The following is a 17,052-nucleotide window of genomic DNA, read 5'->3' as shown; positions in this document are numbered from 1 at the left end:
GAAGATACTGACTATCACAGGTGTGCCCAACGACGCCGGAGCATCAGAGCAGATGGCCTGGAAAGAAAGCCAAAGGCATTGAGGTTCCTGCTTTCTAGCACAGGGTTCTTCACAGGGCCAGGCTCCCTGTGTGAGTCCTTATTTTGCATTAATAAAAATAAATGTCCTCGTGCAAACTCCTACACAATACCTTCTGCCTGTGTTCCTGGGCTTGAAATGGTGTTTCTGTTCTGATTCCAGATGTCTGATATGGTGATCCCTTTTCCTGATGTTAATAATTAACACAACCTAATTGATCCCAAATTTTCATGTTCACTTTACTTTAAAGGAAGGTAGCTTCAAAGAGGTGACATATTTGGTTCTGATACCATCTCAAGCCATGCGTTTTTGGGGGATATTTTTGTGTTTGATCTTCCTGGAGAAAAGTTGGGGACAGATACAAATGTAAGTGAGGCAAAGCATCTTTGTTTTATGGTGTGTGTGAGCTTGTGACGCCTGAGAAGTGGGTGTGTGTCACCGTGCAAACCTGACAATACTGTCTCCCCTGAGACACCAAGTGTGCGAGCTCTTCTGAGTGAGAAAGTCGAGCTTGGATCAGTGAGTGGCCAATGCATGGCAGCTCGTGGCAGCTCTTAGATCAGTGAGTGGCTAACCCACCACAGCTCTGCTGCCTGTAAGAACGACAGAAGTGGTTATGCACATTACTGTCAACAAAAACTTAACCAAAAGAATATGTATATATATTATTGTTTATATGTATATATAGAGAGAGACATACACATATATACTTTTTGGGTTTTGTTTTGCTTATTTGTATTTGGTGCTTAGTTTCTTTGTGTTTTTTATGGTTCTGCTACAGTTACTTGGGTATCAACTCCTTTTTAAATTCATTAGTATATTTTATTTTTAATTTTTTCATACATTTTGATCATAATCTTCTACCTTCCCCAGTTCCTCCTAGATTCTCCCCTGCTCAACTCCATGTTCTTTTTCTCTCTTAACAATCAAAACCAACCAACCAAAAAAGAAGTAGTGATAAAATTAGGGTCAGAACCTGGGCTCCCATGATTTGTGCTGAAAATGTTCTGAAAGTTTTCTACAGCGTTGTGTTGGCCCCTACGGAAAGGCAGCTCCACACTTTTTCTGAAAAAGTGACAAAGCATATTGTGAAAACCATGGGAATCAATCACTTAATGGATAAATTGTTTGATCCAATAACTATATGTTGAGCACTTCCTGTGTGATAGGCAGTGAGGGTGTATCAGATGGAAGAGAAATTCCTAGAGCTTTCATCATAGTGGGAGGGTCGGGGAATGAATGAGAGATGCATTAATAAGAATGCGGCATGTAAAGGTGTGTAAAAAGATTTAGAAGTCAAAGCACAGAAGTGAAGGAGCAAGCCACACACGTGCCTGGGGAAAAGCATGCTAGGGAAAGGCCAGACTAACGCTCCTGCCTCTGCAAGCTTGAGGCCTGATGCTCCGCTGCTGGTTAAAGACCATAAAAAGATGAAGCTGTTCCCATGGGCACACTGCAGATGTGTGTGCATCTACGCTGCAGATACATCAGTGAGGACCAACATGCTTATGAAGGAGAACCACACCAGATGAGGCGCGTTGGCATTTTGAGTATGCTGTATCTCACCACTCCATCACATAGACAATGGAAGAACTGCTGAGCAGCCCACAGCCTCGAAGGACACTGAAATTAAGGGAGCCTTTAGTTATTAAAATTTTTTTTTGTCTCATTCAAAAATACTCAGCAAGTTCAGTTTAGGACAATCACTAGAAGTTTTAATTCTGGAAACAGGCTGTTCACCTTAAGTTCTTAATTAAGTAGCTGGCTAGCGCGATGGCCCAGGACAAATGAATAGCACTTGGCTGGTCTTAAAATGGGAGTGATAGTGAGGCCCTCCATACTGAGTGCTGTAGCAATATAGTGAGTAATGTCTATATAACTTGCTGAGGATGGCACAGTGAGTGATGTTTATATACCAGGCTGAGGATGGAATCTTAATGCCCATTCTCATTTTCTGTGTCTCTGCTAAGCATGTACATCAGATGACGCAGGTTTACAGATCCCTCAATAGGTCTATAAATGCCTTCAAATTACCTGTGTAGGAGGACAGATTCTGTAGAGGTCTGAATTGCTGATTAGCTTTATTGTTATGAAAGGCTGGCTGATTGGTGAAACTTTAAACTTACTTTAAGCTATGCATTAAAAAATAACAATATAACTTAAAATATTATAATATTGGTAGTTGACTGTAATAATCCTCAGGTTGGGTGGCGGGTGTGCCCCTATCTGTTGGGACACTTAAATGACCATTGTATTTCAAAACCAGGTCGTGTTGGCCCAAGCCTTTGATTCCAGAGGAGCAGAGGTAAGAGGATCTCCAAGTTTGAGACCTGCCAGATCTAGTACTAAGCTGAGAAATCCTCTCTTGAAAAATGACAACAGCAAAAAATATGTTTCAAAGCTTGCCTTCAATTCTGTTTTTGTATAAATTCCATGCAAAACAAAACTGAAGAGCCTACGGTTGTAGGCTTGCAAGCTTGACCCCAATTATAAACAAAGAAACGGGAGTGTTCCGAATATAAACTCCTGCCGCATTCACTTATAAACCATGTGGCCTTGATCAAGGTACTGTGGCTTGAAGGTAACATACGGCGAAACTCCGTCACATGACGATTGTTGTCATCAAGCTAGCAGAGCTACTGCCGGCTGTAGACATTTGGAGACATTCCTCTAGCTCGTCTGTATTGTAAATTTGTCTTCCCACAGATGTAACACATTTCTAAGACCACTTTCTTTTGACTACTTTAGTGAGTGCCATTATTTCTTGGGTAGTGAGATGCCATGCTTTATAGACATGTTCTTATTTAGCTCAGCGCAGAAAAAGGTGACAGAAAAGCTAGAGGTTCACCTCTCTCACACACCAGAAGACAGAGCTGGCATTCAATGACCGGAGCCTATTTGATATTTTTCTTCATTGGAGAAAAATGACACCGCTTACATGTTCTAGCCAAGCGCATGTGTGTGTTTATATCAGCACATAAAATGTTAACACATTATGGCCTTATTTAGAACTCTTTAGGTAGGGTAGGCCAGAGACACACTAGGACTACTTTTAAAACTATGAACCAAATAAATTCCCTGTTCTATTACTTCTCCTAAAAAAATATGCTGAATTTGTCATTGATCACAAACAAGTGTACTTTTCTTTTTTCTTTTTTTACAAGTGTACTTTTCTAAACATGACTATTAGAAAATACATCTATCCTGAGATGACCATGAACCTGAGGTAGAAGACTGTGTCTCCAAAGCTACTGAGCCTTTTCCTGTTTCAACAGATACACCATTGTAACACCAATAGTCTTCCGAGTTGGAGGATATGAACAAGTTACATTTGAAGCCCACGGTCACACTGACCCATTTGATGTAACCATCTCTATAAAAAGTTATCCTGATAAAAATGCTAATTACTCTTCAAGCTCTGTACATTTATCACCAGAAAATAAATTCAAAAACTCTGCAATCTTAACAGTATGTATTTGTCTTTCTTTGTAAAGTATCCATACAAAATATTTTGGTAAAATATGTATAATTTTGAATATTGATAGCATTTGTTTCAGTCAACCATTGTGTAATTATTAAATGATTATCATTAACTGATAACAATCTGAGTTTAATGAAATCCTTGTATATATTTTAAATGATTTATTTATTTTTATTTTATGTACATTGGTGTTTTGCCTGCATGCATGTCTAGGTGAGGTTGTTAGATCCCTGGAACTAGAGTTATAGACAGTTGTGAGCTGCGATGTCAATGCTAAGAATCAAACCCTGGTCCTCTGGAAGAGTAGCCAGTGCTCTTAACTGCTGAGCCATCTCTCCAAACCCTGAGTTTAACAGTATTCTAAACAGAAAATTGTGTTTGCTTTTTGAGCAATGCATGTAAATATTACCAATTTTTATTGGAAAATAATGTTGTATTGATGTGGAAACATTTGGAGATGAGTTAAAATAATTTTGTGCATGGAATTATCACTAAAAACAGAGAAACTTAAACATGCATGCTCTTAACATAGATGCATAGTCTTTGGCCAGATGCATAGACTACTAGATGTGCCCCAAACTAATAAAAAATACGATTTTCTTTTATTTTTTTTTCCACCAATATGTGACTTCCTCCCTACTTTCAGTGATGACGGTGTGCTGGGGATGGGGCCAGGGTCTCCTGTTAGGCCAGAGCTTTCTCAGAGAGCGCTGAGCTACAGTTACAGCCCCCAGGGAAATGCCTGGCTACTGCAGGAACAGCTCTCATTGATAATCAGCAAGAGAAATAGCAAGCTTAGGCAAATGACTTTTTCTCCAATTACCACATTTCCAGGCAGGGGACGTAGTTCAGTGGTACAGCATGGCACCCACAGGGCCCTGGGTTCAAACCCCAGTGACATGCAGAGTCATTTTAATACAGATTCTTTGGAAAAGTACTTGCAACCCATCTTATTAAAAGTTGTGATAACAAAAAAACATAAAAAACGAGAGAGTAGCCAGGCTCCATGGTACACACCTTTGATCCCAGTACTCGGGAGGCAGAGGCAGGTGGATCTCTGTGAGTTCAAGGTCAGCCTTGTCTACAAATTGAGTTCAGGACAGCCAAGGCTACACAGAAAACCCTTTCTCAAACCAAAAACAAGGCTCTGTAGAAACTGATGTTTCTCTACAGCAAGAAACTCATGAGGAAAGTAAAAAAGAAAATGTTCTAAGGGGCCTAAGGTTAGAGTTGGGCAGGTTTTCTAGTATTTTTAAGTTTTTATGTTTTCTTTTCTTTATTTGTATGTTTTAACGTGTGCCTGCATGAGTTTGTATACATCATGCACATGCAGGCCCTTAGATGCTAGAAGGGCTGATCAGATCCCCCGGAAACTGGAGCTACATGTGGTTGTGAGCTGTCTGACGTGGAGGCTGGTCCTATGCAAGACCAGTAAGTCTCTTGACCACTGAGCCATTGCTCCAGTCCCTATCTTGGCCTTTAAATATCTAAAAATAATAGGAGTAAGATTTCTGCTTAATTCAAGTATATATATTCATATATATATGTGCATATATTTCAAAATAGATGTATATATATATATATATATATATATGTATGTATGCTTATCTTAAAACTTTATCGTGATGTAAGACAATGAAGGGCTTTGGGCAAAACTAATCCATTATTTTTGTTCCTGAAGAGGTTTTAGTTACTTAGTTCGGTTGGTTGGTTGTGCTTATGAAGCAGATTCTCTCCATGTAGCCCTGGATAGACTGGAAATCAAGACCCTCCGCCTCAGCTTCTGTAGTGAAGTACTGTACCTCTTTTATTATCATCATCATCATTATCATTGCTATTATTAATTGTTTTTGAGACAAGGTCTTACTGGGTAATTCTGACTGTTCTAGAACTCACTGTGTAGACCAGGATGCCAGGCTGGCCTTAAGCTCACAGCTACCTCCTTCCTCTGCCTCCCAGTGCTTGGATTAAAGCGATGTACCACTGCACCTAACTCATTATCATTTCTTAATTTCAGGCATATGGGAGCTTGCATGAATGTTTGGGTACTGTTGAATGCAGAAGAGGGCGTAGGATCCCCTGGAACTGGAGTCAGAGATGGTTTGAGCTGCCTTGGGGGTGCTGGGAATTGAACATGTGTCCTCTGGAAGACCAACCAGAGCTTCTAACTGCTGAGCCAGTGTACTTCTTTAAAAATGATGCAATACACAAGTTCAATTTTGGTCTCAATGAGGCCTGAGTGGTTTTGTTTGTTTTGGCTTTGTTTGTTTGTTTTGTTTTTTAAGAAGGTCAGAACGCTTTGCAACGTCACAGTCGGACTTTCCCATCCATGGTTTTTGTTTTTGTTTTACAGATTCAGCCCCAACAGTTGTCTGAAGGGCAAAACTCGTCTTCGCATGTGTATTTGGAAGTTGTGTCCAAGCATTTTTCAACATCAAAAAAAGTGTCAATCGTCTATGACAATGGCACTGTCTTCATTCAGACTGACAAGCCTGTGTACACTCCAGAGCAGCCTGGTACAGTATATGATGCTTCGCTCGGGGGACAGAAATGACATCAATATGTGGACCTTTAATATCTGAAAATGAGTGGAGATGGTTTCTACTTAGGAGAAACTCAAATCCCAATGGCATTTACACTCTCAAGCAGCACTTTCATTTTTAATTTAGAGAGGGATTGCTAAATAAATCACACAATCAATGATTGCCCCATTAGAGAATCTAATCATCAAAAGTACAGAAGACATGATTGCAAATACAGTTCTGGCACAGGGAAATGATTTAGCTTAAAATCTTGTCAGTAAAACATCCTTGGATTCGGTAGCTAGTCAAGTCAGAAAGAGAATTCCAAATGAAGATTAGGTGTTTGGCAGGGATTAAAGTACATCACGGAAATGTCTAGATGCCGGTTTTCTACGTTTATCCACCTAAGAAGGGGCCTGCCAAGCATGGTTTCACATTTACAGTCTCCCTGTTAGAGGGGAATGGTAGGAGCCTATGTTTCCCCTCAAAGAACAGAGGCGCAGAAAAAATGTCGACGGTTTATAAAACGTTCTGCTCTTTTCCACATACCACTCCCCCTCACTACAGTTAGAGCCAGGGTTTTGCAAGGTGTGCATGTGGCGGGAGGAAGGGGGGCTGCTTCACTGACGACACTTTGGGGGAGGGACCAACAATGGCAGGAGGGAGCATCGCTTTTACTTCGTTTCCCTTTTTTAAACTCGCTCGCGCACAGTAGACACCTTCTAGTTTTGGTGGACGCTGATGCTGTCAGTAGGGAGGTGGAATGGGGTTGTATGATAACTATCACATCATTCAGCAAGAGCACCTGCTAGATAGGAAAGGCCTTGACAGGGTGAGGATATCGCCACCAGCTGAGACAGAGTGTCCTTGCCAGAACCACTGATCTGACTCCAAAATGATTTGGTTTATGTGCCCACAAGAATATTCTAAAGTCCTTTATCCTATTGGTGTATGTAGTGTGAAGATGTGTGAAGGATTATCTGCCGAAGCATCTTTGAATAAAGACTTAAGTCTTGGGCCTGGAGAGATGGTTCAGTGGTTAAGAGCTTGGGCTGCTCTTCCAAAGGATCAGGGTTCAATTCCCAGCACCCACATGGCTCCAGTTCTAGGGTATCTGGCACCCTCTCATAGACATATATGTAGGCAAAACACTAATGCACATAAAACAAAAACAAACAAATTACTTAAAAAAAAAAAGACTTAAGTCTCCAAGGCTTCCTAGGATAAAGGGCCTTAGAATATTGTTCAGAATCCTTCAGCTCTGGACAGCCTGTGTCCTGCCCTCTTTCTCAGCTCCCTTAGCTGTACTATGGCCCCCTTAGCTGTAAACTCATGGCAAACTGCTCTCAGCTCAGATGCTTTTCCTGGTGTCTTCTTGTCCATATGGAGGTGGTGCTGAATGCCCTTGCCTCTGCACAGTACATTCTTAACCCCTTCTTTGCCTCAGTTAACTCCTGCTGGCACCATCCTCATACAGGGAGCTGCCCGACCCTGTAACTGCATCTGCCCGCCAACCCCACCCCGCCCCCACTCACATTTTCACACACTCTCTGTATCCTCTTACTTTGTCAGTGCTACAGATCAAAATGCAGGGCCCCTTATAGGCCAGGGAAGTACTCCATCACCAAGGCGCATCCTCTGTCCTCTCTTCTGTACCCTCAAAAGGCAAGCCAGGACCCTCTGTAGCTCCCCACGCTCCTGGAAGTCTACCTAACTGTATTTCCCCTCTCCCACCCAACATTAAAAGACAGCCATATGTGACTCATTTCGCTATTTTTATTTCATTGTCTAGCAAACAGAAGGCCTCTGAGAACTAAGATTAATATTCGAAATTAGCCAAAAACTAGGTTAGAAACTATGCAAATACTAGTCATTAAAATAATGATGATAATGTAAATGTTTGCTACTTCTTTTGCTCTTTTGTGCTGAGTCATGTGGAAACTCTGTGTTCTACGTGTCTGCGAGTACTATGGCTAGGCAATGCTAATGTTCCTGTTTTACTAGTTAGCTAAGATTCCAAGGTCAAGCAGGAAAGAGGAAACCACAGAGAGGAGAGGAGACCACAGTTTGGAACTTCAGAACCTGGGATCTTAGCTTTTGCCACATGCTGCTAATAACTCCTTCCTGATAACTGGACAGGGAGGGCAGGGTTGTCTGGAGACAGGAGGGGGAATTCGAGGTGGATGGCAGCAGGGAAGGAAGGAGAGAGTGGAGTGTGGGAGGCTTGCTGTTCATATCGATTTTACCTTGTTACCCTGGCAAAATGTGTTTTGATGGGACTTCTTCGTAGAGCTTACACCACACTGACAAGGAGCTGAAATGGTGTTATGGCACTATTTCTATTTTAGTGTGTGGATCAAGACAGGGCTATGAACTGGTTTGAAAAGCCCCAAAGAATGAAAATGTGTCACTGTCCCCCAAAAAGTGGAGTTAGAATCTCTACCAAAATGCCCAATGCAGTTTAGGCAACCACAGTACTAAGATTTCAGGGGCATCCTGGTCCTCTGGATCTCTCACTCTTTCTGCCTCCTGCTCCACAATGTTCCCTGAACTGTAGGTATAGGGCTGTGGTTTAGAGGTATCATTTGGGGTTAGATATCCCACTGTCTTCTGCTGTTTGTATTTTGAGCAGCTGTGGGCCTTTGTAGTCGACATACCAACACAGACAGGGGAAGTTTTAAAAGGCCTCATCCTAGATGAAGAGCTATGGGCAGTCAATGGCTGTTGAGAAGGGAGAGTCAGTTTTGTCCAGGGATGAGCCCGTAATAGCTGATCCAGTCCCGAATAGTCAGCCCTGAACACATGTGCATAGAAGCAACACAGGAGTGTGTTTGTGTGTGTGTGTGTGTGTGTGTGTGTGTGTGTGTAAATATAACAATAATAGGCCTGGGGTAGAAATGATGTAAAAATAAGTAAGCAAGTTAATAAATAAATAAGCTTTGATACACATATGAAATTTAAAAAATAGAAGTTGAGGCAGGGCATGGTGGTGTGTGTCTATAATCACAGAACATGGGAGGCTGATGTAGGAGGGTTATGAATTACGGGCTAACCTGGGCTGCTTAGTAAGAGAACAAAGGTTTAGTGATGTGTTCCTGTGATGGAATGCTTGCCTAGCATGGTCCAGGAGACTAGCAGTTCTGGGATGCTGCCACTGTTCTCTTACTGAGGAGAGACTAATCGTGGGACCTGGTGCACGAATGTTACAAAATCGCACAATCACGGCGACTTTCCAGGGAGACCTAATTTGGAGCCTTGCTGGTAGTTTTCCTAATCAGGAGGGTGTATGCTGTCCGAACCAAACTCCCAATTTCCCATTAAACTCCTCAACCCTAAGGTAAGGCAGCATTGTTTTCATGTAACCCACTGTAGGTCTCACTTTTTTGATATTATGAAATTCCCAATAAATGGTGGCCATATTGCAAAGATAACTAATTTTTACTTTGCACATGTTTTCTGCAGGTTTCACATACATATTTTCATAAAATGAACCATCTTATTCACTAGAAGTAACTCATGGGGATTTGCTTCAGAATGAAAGAAAGTCTTTAGTGATGTATATATTTGCCAACAATTTTCTTTTAAATATGTGTCTTTATTTATGGATTGTATATAGCTTTTAATGAGAGTTATCTCATGAAAGTTTTCTAAACTATATTATTTTACTAATCTTTGAGTGATACCATCCAATGTATTTGAAATCATTTTTCACCCTGAAGATGTTTATTTCACAAATACTAACAATGCTTGTTTCACAAGGGTTTTGATGATATCACTTATTCCTGCAGTAAAGGTTGCCGTGTATTTGCTGGATGAAGCCTTAAAGCCAGTCACCAGAGAGACAGTCTTAACGTTCATAGTAAGTTCTGCCTTAGCCCCATGAGACTTTCCTCCCAGACTGAGTAGGGCTATTCTCACGGGAGAGTGCTCTCTTGGAGTGGCCCACCTTGAGAACAAACTCTTCCCACGGGCTTGCCTGCTGTTCTGTTTTTCTGTCCAGAGTTAAAGCAGGACAACCTCCTGTCATCTTCCTTCAACCCCTAGCCTCCTGGATTGTGGGCCAAAACAAATCTCTAGTCTTTAAAACTCTCCTGCTACCTGACTGTTCTTCTACAACAACAAAAAATGAACCAAGACAGGAGTGGGTTTTCTTGTTACTCTTTTTCTTTTGTTTCCTCAAAGGACCCTGAGGGATCCGAAGTTGGCATAGTAGAAGGAAGCAATCATACTGGAATCGCCTCTTTCCCTGACTTCAGGATTCCTACTAACCCTAAGTATGTAAAAATGTCTGTTAATAAGTAACTTTCCAAAGCGCTCACCTGGAACTTCGGTTGCGAGGCAGAGGTGGTTAAGTGGAGCCACCTACTGATGACAAAGCACAGCTCAGGGCTGGATGTGTGAACCCTCCTAAAGTATTGGAGAAGTTAGGCCCAATTCTTGGCAAAATAGAAATGAATCCCAGATACCGTAGCACAATCCAAACATACCAGAAGTCTCAGCTACTCTGGATACTGAAGAAAGAGGAGAGCAGCAAAGTGAAACCCTACTTTAATAAATGAATACACACTCGCAGGCTTGGCAAACACACACACACACACACACACACACACACACACACACTCAGAAAAAGTCCCCCAAATTGCCCAGCCATTCTTTTTATAGAGAGAGCAATAAAAATTTAGAAGACAAAAAAACTTTTCTTTCAACAAAGCCACCCAGAGCCACCTCTAAAGGATCCTAACAGAGCATCCATTTCTAGGCGAGGGGAAATTTGGTTTTAGCCTGGTGGATGAGCACCTATGCCTAGACAGCACAGAGATTTGGGTTTAATCAAAATGTGTGTGTGCGTGTGTGTGAGAAATTTTGTTCTATTCAGCATCATATGCAAGGATTTAAAACCACATCCATACAGGAGCTGACGGAATACATAGTTGATGAGCACCCCTGGTGTGTGTAAACGACAATAAGAGAGCAAGATGCCAAAGAGAAATCAAGTGTGCACACTTCCTGCTCTCAAGAAACATAGAGTAGGATGTTTAAGACAAGTCATGCCGTAATTATAAACGGCTACCACACAACTGCAAGGAGAACCACTTTGTAGTCACTTTCCCTCTGCCCTCTCTAGGGGAGTTTGTATTGGGTTCATTTTGAAAATATTTTTTCCTAAAAATGTGGATTGAAGCTGAGAGGGTAAAATAACATGGCTGATTTAAAATTACATAATTTCTTTAAATGCCACAGGTTCCCTAATGCAGAACTAAGCTTGTTATCTTGTTACTATTCTTATTTCCCAGATTTCACCTCACGTCAGTTGTTCCATGGCACGTTATTAGAACCCGCCATGGCGAAACTCTCCTGCCTTAGCAGCCTGGCACCTGGCACCCTCTGCACAAAATGCACGCCTCTCCTTTACACTCTCCTTTGCAGTTCTGTTCTTCAGGACACAGGGAAACAATCCTTCACAGAAATATTAGTCCTGGATGGGTTGTAATGTCCCCTTCACTCTCTGCCTCTGAGTCTCCTGTATTTTCTTTTTATCTTCATGTTGTATCCTTCCTTCCTTCCTTCCCTCCTTCCTTCCTTCCTTTGCCTATTTCCCCCACTACACTTTAAACTCCTTAAGGGCAAGGCTCTGAACTGCTGATAATAGTCATGGTAACCATGATATCCACCTCCATTGATCGCATCATCTATCTGCACGGTAGATATTATTTTTCTCATTTCCCAAATGAGATGCAGTAACTTTCCTGAATCAAACCTGCTAGGAAAAATGTATGAAAATCTGAGTTGGCGTGGGCTGTCTGCTATGAACTGTGCAGTTCTTTCATCTTGTTTATTCCTTATCTCAGTGTAGTGCTCACTAGATATTTTTGAATAAAGGTTGCTGAACATGTTACTTTACTCTTTAAACAAGCCATACTTTGTTTCCAAATGGAGTTTTGCTTATATAGTGTGTGTGTGAATTTCATCACTAGCATGCCATCTTTCTAGAGACATTATAATCAATTTTTTTTACTATATTATGACTTTATCGTATACATTCTTGGATTAAGTAAATCCTGAAAATGTTTCAGTTCGCCAAACAAAATTACTATATTTAGATAAAATATGTAGGAAAAGACTACAATTTGAGAAACTAATTGTTAAACAATTTCTGTTATCTCAGTTATGTCTATTTATTGTTTAGAAATCTTTTCTTCAAACTTTTACTTGGGAAGTGTGTGTGTGTGTGTGTGTGTGTGTGTGTGCGCATGTGTGTCTGCAATGTTATACACATATTCTCACCTCCTCAAAATAGAAATTACTCGCCTGACTCTTGGTAACTTAAACTACTCAGTTCCCTCTGTGATTTCAACCATTTGGCTTTCACAGGCCCGGTAGATGGACGATCAAGGCTAAATATAGAGAAGATGTTTCAACAGCTGGAACCACACACTTTGAAATTAAAGAGCATGGTAATCCTTGCTGATGTAAAACTTGTTTACAAAAAGTTGGGTTTCCCCAGTAATTCTTTTCAGTGAGGTAGTTGATAGAAACCACCCCCAGGTGGAGATGAGGCACCTGCTAGGGTGATGGGAGTTGTGGGTGGCTGGGGAGTTGACGGTTGTTACAGGCCCACAGCGTGTAGAATGGAATACAATCATGGGACCCTTGAGAAAGGTTTTATGTCTTCCCCTCTTCCTTCTCTCTCACACAGATAAAGCTTTCAAAATAACCCTCGTTCCAACAAGTGATCTGGAACACACAATGGAAAAACAAGGTATTCAAGGCGTAGGTGGCTGTTCAGGAGTCTGGGGTCGGCTTGCCTGCTAGCCCTGAGGAAGCCAGCAAACCTTTGCAGATTCAGGGTCTTCATAAACTCTGTGGTATGGTCCTCTGGGGAGCCTGGCTTACGGAAGACCATTCTAGGCTTAAGATGTTAGGAAAAGTAAACAATAGAGATGAGTTAAGTAGTTAAGTAAACAAATGATTAACTCCAAGTTGATGAGATCACTGAGAGTTGATCCCGCAGGAACAAGATCTATTTTTAAGCAATATAATAACAGTATGACCTGAACACTCTTCTTCCGTTCATTCTCTCCCTCACAAATGAAGCAGGTGGCCTGAGTTTCCAGCCAGCAAAGTCCCTGCAAGAGATGATACATGAGCAAGGTACTGTACAAGCTCAAGGCAGCTGTAAACCACTGCGATTATAGTATTCCAAGGACCAGGGGAGAGAAGACATGGGGTTTCCTCCATTAAAATGCAGGGGGTGGGGAAAAGGTGGACGTGAAGGTTTACCCCTCAAAAACTTTCACTCAAGTAAATTTAGGATTTATTGGCCAATACTTGACCTGAGGAAAACAGTTCTTTGTTATTTTCATGCCTAAAACTATGTAAAATACTTGTCTTCCACAAATACATCTGGCAAGGCAATCTTTTGATGGCAGAGAAAATAGCCCTTGAGATTCTCAAGCCTGAGGCATTATGGTTGTTGGTGATGAGGACCTGTGTGTTGCCACCATTTCAGCTTCTAAATACAAACATCCAATACTGAAGAAATGCTGTTATGATGGAGCCAGATATAACCACCATGAAACCTGTGAGGAACGAGTTGCCCGTGTGAAAATAGGCCCAAACTGTGTCAGAGCCTTCAATGAATGCTGTGCCCTGGCAAGCGAGAATACCTTTAAGAATATCGTCATGTCGCGTCACGATGGCAGTGGGTATTCAATCAGCAGTATTTAAAAGACATAAATGTGAAAGGGGATGGTCTGGGAAGAAGAGAGATGCCTTGCAGGAGAGGGGATTCTGACAAGAGAGGTAATGGGGGAGATGTGATCAAATCGTTTAATGTATATGTATGAAAATCTCAGTGAAATCTGCTATCTTGTACAGTTAATACTGCACTAATAAAAAGTCTCTTAAAAGAGTCCCGTGGTGACTGGGGAAACGGCACCTGCTGCTCTGGCTGAGGCCCCTGGTTTGGCTCCTAGCGGCCACAGGGCAGCTCCAGTTCCTGGGCATCCACTGCCCTCTCCTTACCCCTGAGAGCACTGCCACTTACAGGCATGTGGGAAATTCAGGAGAGTCACAGACATAAAATTTAAAGAAGTCTTACAGTGTTGGGCATCGTGGTGCACCCCTCTAACCCCGAACTCTCAGTAGGCTGGGGCAGGGGATCACAAATTCAAGGTCAGCTTGAGCTACATAAGCAGTTCGAGGCCAACAAGAGGAGCCTGATGTTATAGGGAAGGATGGATTTTTCCCCTATCGGAGAGAGTCCTTGTTTGTTTCCTTAAGAGTCCCTTAAGAGTTAATCCAGGTGTGCAGGACAAGGCCCTTAGGACAAGGGTTACACTTTAAAATGATGTGGTTTTCCCTCCCGGAATCCCTACCCTGCCCGTACCCCAGTCCAAGAGCAGTCCCTACAGGTGGTTATGAGGTTTAGCTGGGTCTGTTTGCCCTTCTGAGTCCCACTTCAGAAAGTCTTATAGTTATTTATTTTTCTCTTCTTCTACCTTTTCTTGTGGATGCCAGACAGACCCTTCCTAAGCATGCTTTTTCTTGGCACCCTGGGCTTCCTTACTTGAAGGCCCCTCCCCGTCACTGCCTGCCACCTGCTGGTCAGAAACAGCATGGCAGTTTTTCCTCTCTCCTCCAGACAGCTGTGAGATTCATAGCTTGCCTGCTCTGGTTTGTTTCGTTCTACCGTTAACAAATTGTTTTCAAGCTTCCGTTGAGGTCTGTTTTAAAATTCTTTTATCAATGAGACTAAAATACCCAAGAGGGGACCCTGATAGTCCTGGTACCCTAGGGTGAGGTTCCTACCGGACGCTCCAAGATTTATAGTAGTGTTTCCACTTGTGCATCCCTAAATAGCAGCAGCAGTAAGACGGTCTGAAAATAAAAATAATAAGAGACGCTGGGATGAGGCTTGCTGGCGGAGCACTTGCCTAGCACATTGTGAGGGCATGCATTCGCGGCTGCTCCTGAAAAACAGTATTTCGCTGTGGTCCATCCCGTTCTGCACCCACACTGCTGCTATATCCCTGCCCGTTACGCGATTGGGGAACGTATTCTGAGAACTGCCAGTCTTAGAGAATGTCAGCCCTCGCGGCCTGAGGGACACAGGTTCTGATACCAGGATGGACTCTAAACCATTGGCTTTGTCAGGCTCCTCACTGTTGTCGCTTTGTTTGCACCTTCTCGGTGATGTTTTAAGTTCATGAACATAAATTGTCTTTCTGTGGCTGGACGTTTGAGACCTGCTTGAGAAGAGCCAATCTGTGACCCATAGGCCTGCGAAATGGAGCTTCCGTGGCCTCAGTTACTGAAATCACTGGCCCTACAGTGAAGCCCATCCTACAATCATTCCTAGCAGAGACGACAGTATTTCCTGTCACCATTGGTCTGAAAACTGTCTGGACTAGATGTCAGAGGGATCTGCTCTTCCAACTCTCACATGGATCCTTTTGTGTCGTGTCCCTTTTTCCAGGGCATTGTAGGTTGGGAATTTTCATGTGTCTGGGTCAGCAAAATGCTGTTTGATTTGGTTCACAACCCAAACTGTGGTTTAATCATTGCCCTCCGGTCCCAGGTCAGATATGCACAAAAGTCCAAGCTGTTGCCTAGGCCAGAATGTACATTTCAACTCAGGCATTCCACCGATCTGGGTTTGTTTTCTGAGACTCCCTGCTCCACACACTGAAAATCTAATGCTGCCACAGTTAAGCATTCCTAACAGTTGCTGTGGATGAAGGTTTGATGTAAGGTTCTCCTTGCATTCTACCTCAGAGGACTGTTTCTCCGGTCATTTGGGTAGCATGCACTGGCTGGCTGGACTTTTGATGAAACAAGGAAGACAAGTAGGTCCTGCAGAGAGAGTGGAATCTCCAGGATCAAGGGTCAATGTCTGCCTCTATTTCCCGATACTTACAGAAGGAAGTCCAGACTCGTTAGCATAGAATTCCAGGCTGCACACACTTTGCCTCAAGCACACACTTCAGCATCTCCTCTCACCTACTTTACCAATTAAGAGTCAGGAAGGAAAAACAAACAAGAGACGACGTCCCTGTGAGACCAGTCACTCTAACCACCACCCGTACCATTAACATGTCTTGAAACTTGTTCTTGAGTATAGGCCGTGCACACAGCTGAGTCAGGCTGCAGGAAACCTGAGACGGGAGGCGGCTTCCTTGCCCACCTAGCTTATTTCTAGTCCATGGGTGGCTCATTTCTTCACAGTATTTGGAAGATTGCCTTGGGACTGGATCTCAGGTCTGCTCTACGAACGATTAGTCCAGGCCTTGTCTGGTCCAGTTAGAACCCGGTCATCTCCAGGGCAGCCACACCACCTTCTCCAGACCTGGCAGATTCTGTATCGGATTCAGGAGAATAAGCCCCTCCCGTGTTCTTTAAGTCTGGATTGCTTCCTCAGAAGTGGAGCCTGGAACGGGGATCTGTTGTCAAGAGAAACCCATTAGCAGTTAGCAGAGCACCTGGAGCAGGAGAAGCTAAGCATTGGGCATGGAAACAACTAAGCCTGGCTTCACGCTGTGCCCTTGGGGGCCTCTGGGCCATTAAGGAACCACGGGTGCCCCCACTTGGGGCCAGGAAGCCAGCCATCCGGTCACAGCCTCAGAATAAGTCAATTATCAATAGAGACAAACATAAAGAGGAGATGTAACTGCAAGTGCATTTCTAGGGGCTGTCATCCATGGCTGAGGTGAGTTACGTGGAGGAGGGTTTGTGGAGGAGGGTGTCCGCAGGCTGAGGAAACTGGTCAGGACAGAGGGCCTGGCTGGGAAATGTGCAACTCTGAGCAGCCGCTGATATTCCTTAGTCTTCCTTTCCAAGTGCTCCCACCGTCAGGCGTGAATAATTAACTGGAGGACAAATTCAACCAAATTCAAGATGAGGTCACACAAAAAGAGGGCAGTTTGAAAAAAAGGTTGTGTTGATGATAACATAGCCACCCCGGCCATAAAG

The 17,052-nt window shown here is 42.9% G+C and overlaps 1 protein-coding gene across 2 annotated transcripts; it reads left to right on the top strand.

Moving 5' to 3' along the window:
* The first annotated feature begins 303 nt into the window (after positions 1-303).
* On the top strand, positions 304-13,993 carry LOC110558640 (complement C5-like). Of its 2 annotated transcripts, none has more exons than XM_021653684.2 (10): positions 304-444; positions 2,345-2,383; positions 3,354-3,546; positions 5,913-6,075; positions 9,870-9,940; positions 10,264-10,355; positions 12,454-12,536; positions 12,779-12,841; positions 13,180-13,233; positions 13,592-13,993. In XM_021653684.2, the coding sequence occupies exons 1-10, from the start codon at positions 380-382 to the stop codon at positions 13,807-13,809; spliced, it is 1,041 nt and encodes a 346-aa protein (XP_021509359.1). In that variant the 5' UTR covers positions 304-379; the 3' UTR covers positions 13,810-13,993. The 2 variants fall into 2 exon arrangements, with proteins under 2 accessions (XP_021509359.1, XP_021509360.1); XM_021653685.2 differs by having other exon boundaries at positions 13,177-13,233.
* Positions 13,994-17,052: the final 3,059 nt, after the last annotated feature.

The sequence above is a fragment of the Meriones unguiculatus genome, chromosome 8 (assembly GCF_030254825.1).
Source record: "Meriones unguiculatus strain TT.TT164.6M chromosome 8, Bangor_MerUng_6.1, whole genome shotgun sequence".
NCBI classification, from domain to species: Eukaryota; Metazoa; Chordata; class Mammalia; order Rodentia; family Muridae; genus Meriones; species Meriones unguiculatus.
Note: the sequence above shows the minus strand (reverse complement) of the source record. Positions and strands in the feature narration are given on the sequence as shown.

What these genes read in the sequence shown, in the direction of transcription:
- LOC110558640 (XM_021653685.2), top strand. Translation starts at nt 380, where the DNA reads ATGCGTTTTTGGGGGATATTTTTGTGTTTGATCTTCCTGGAGAAAAGT. An exon ending in AGTTGGGGACAGATACAAAT is followed by an intron (nt 445 to 2,344) that starts GTAAGTGAGGCA and finishes TTTCAAAACCAG; the next exon opens with GTCGTGTTGGCCCAAGCCTT. An exon ending in ACACACAATGGAAAAACAAG is followed by an intron (nt 12,842 to 13,176) that starts GTATTCAAGGCG and finishes TCACAAATGAAG; the next exon opens with CAGGTGGCCTGAGTTTCCAG.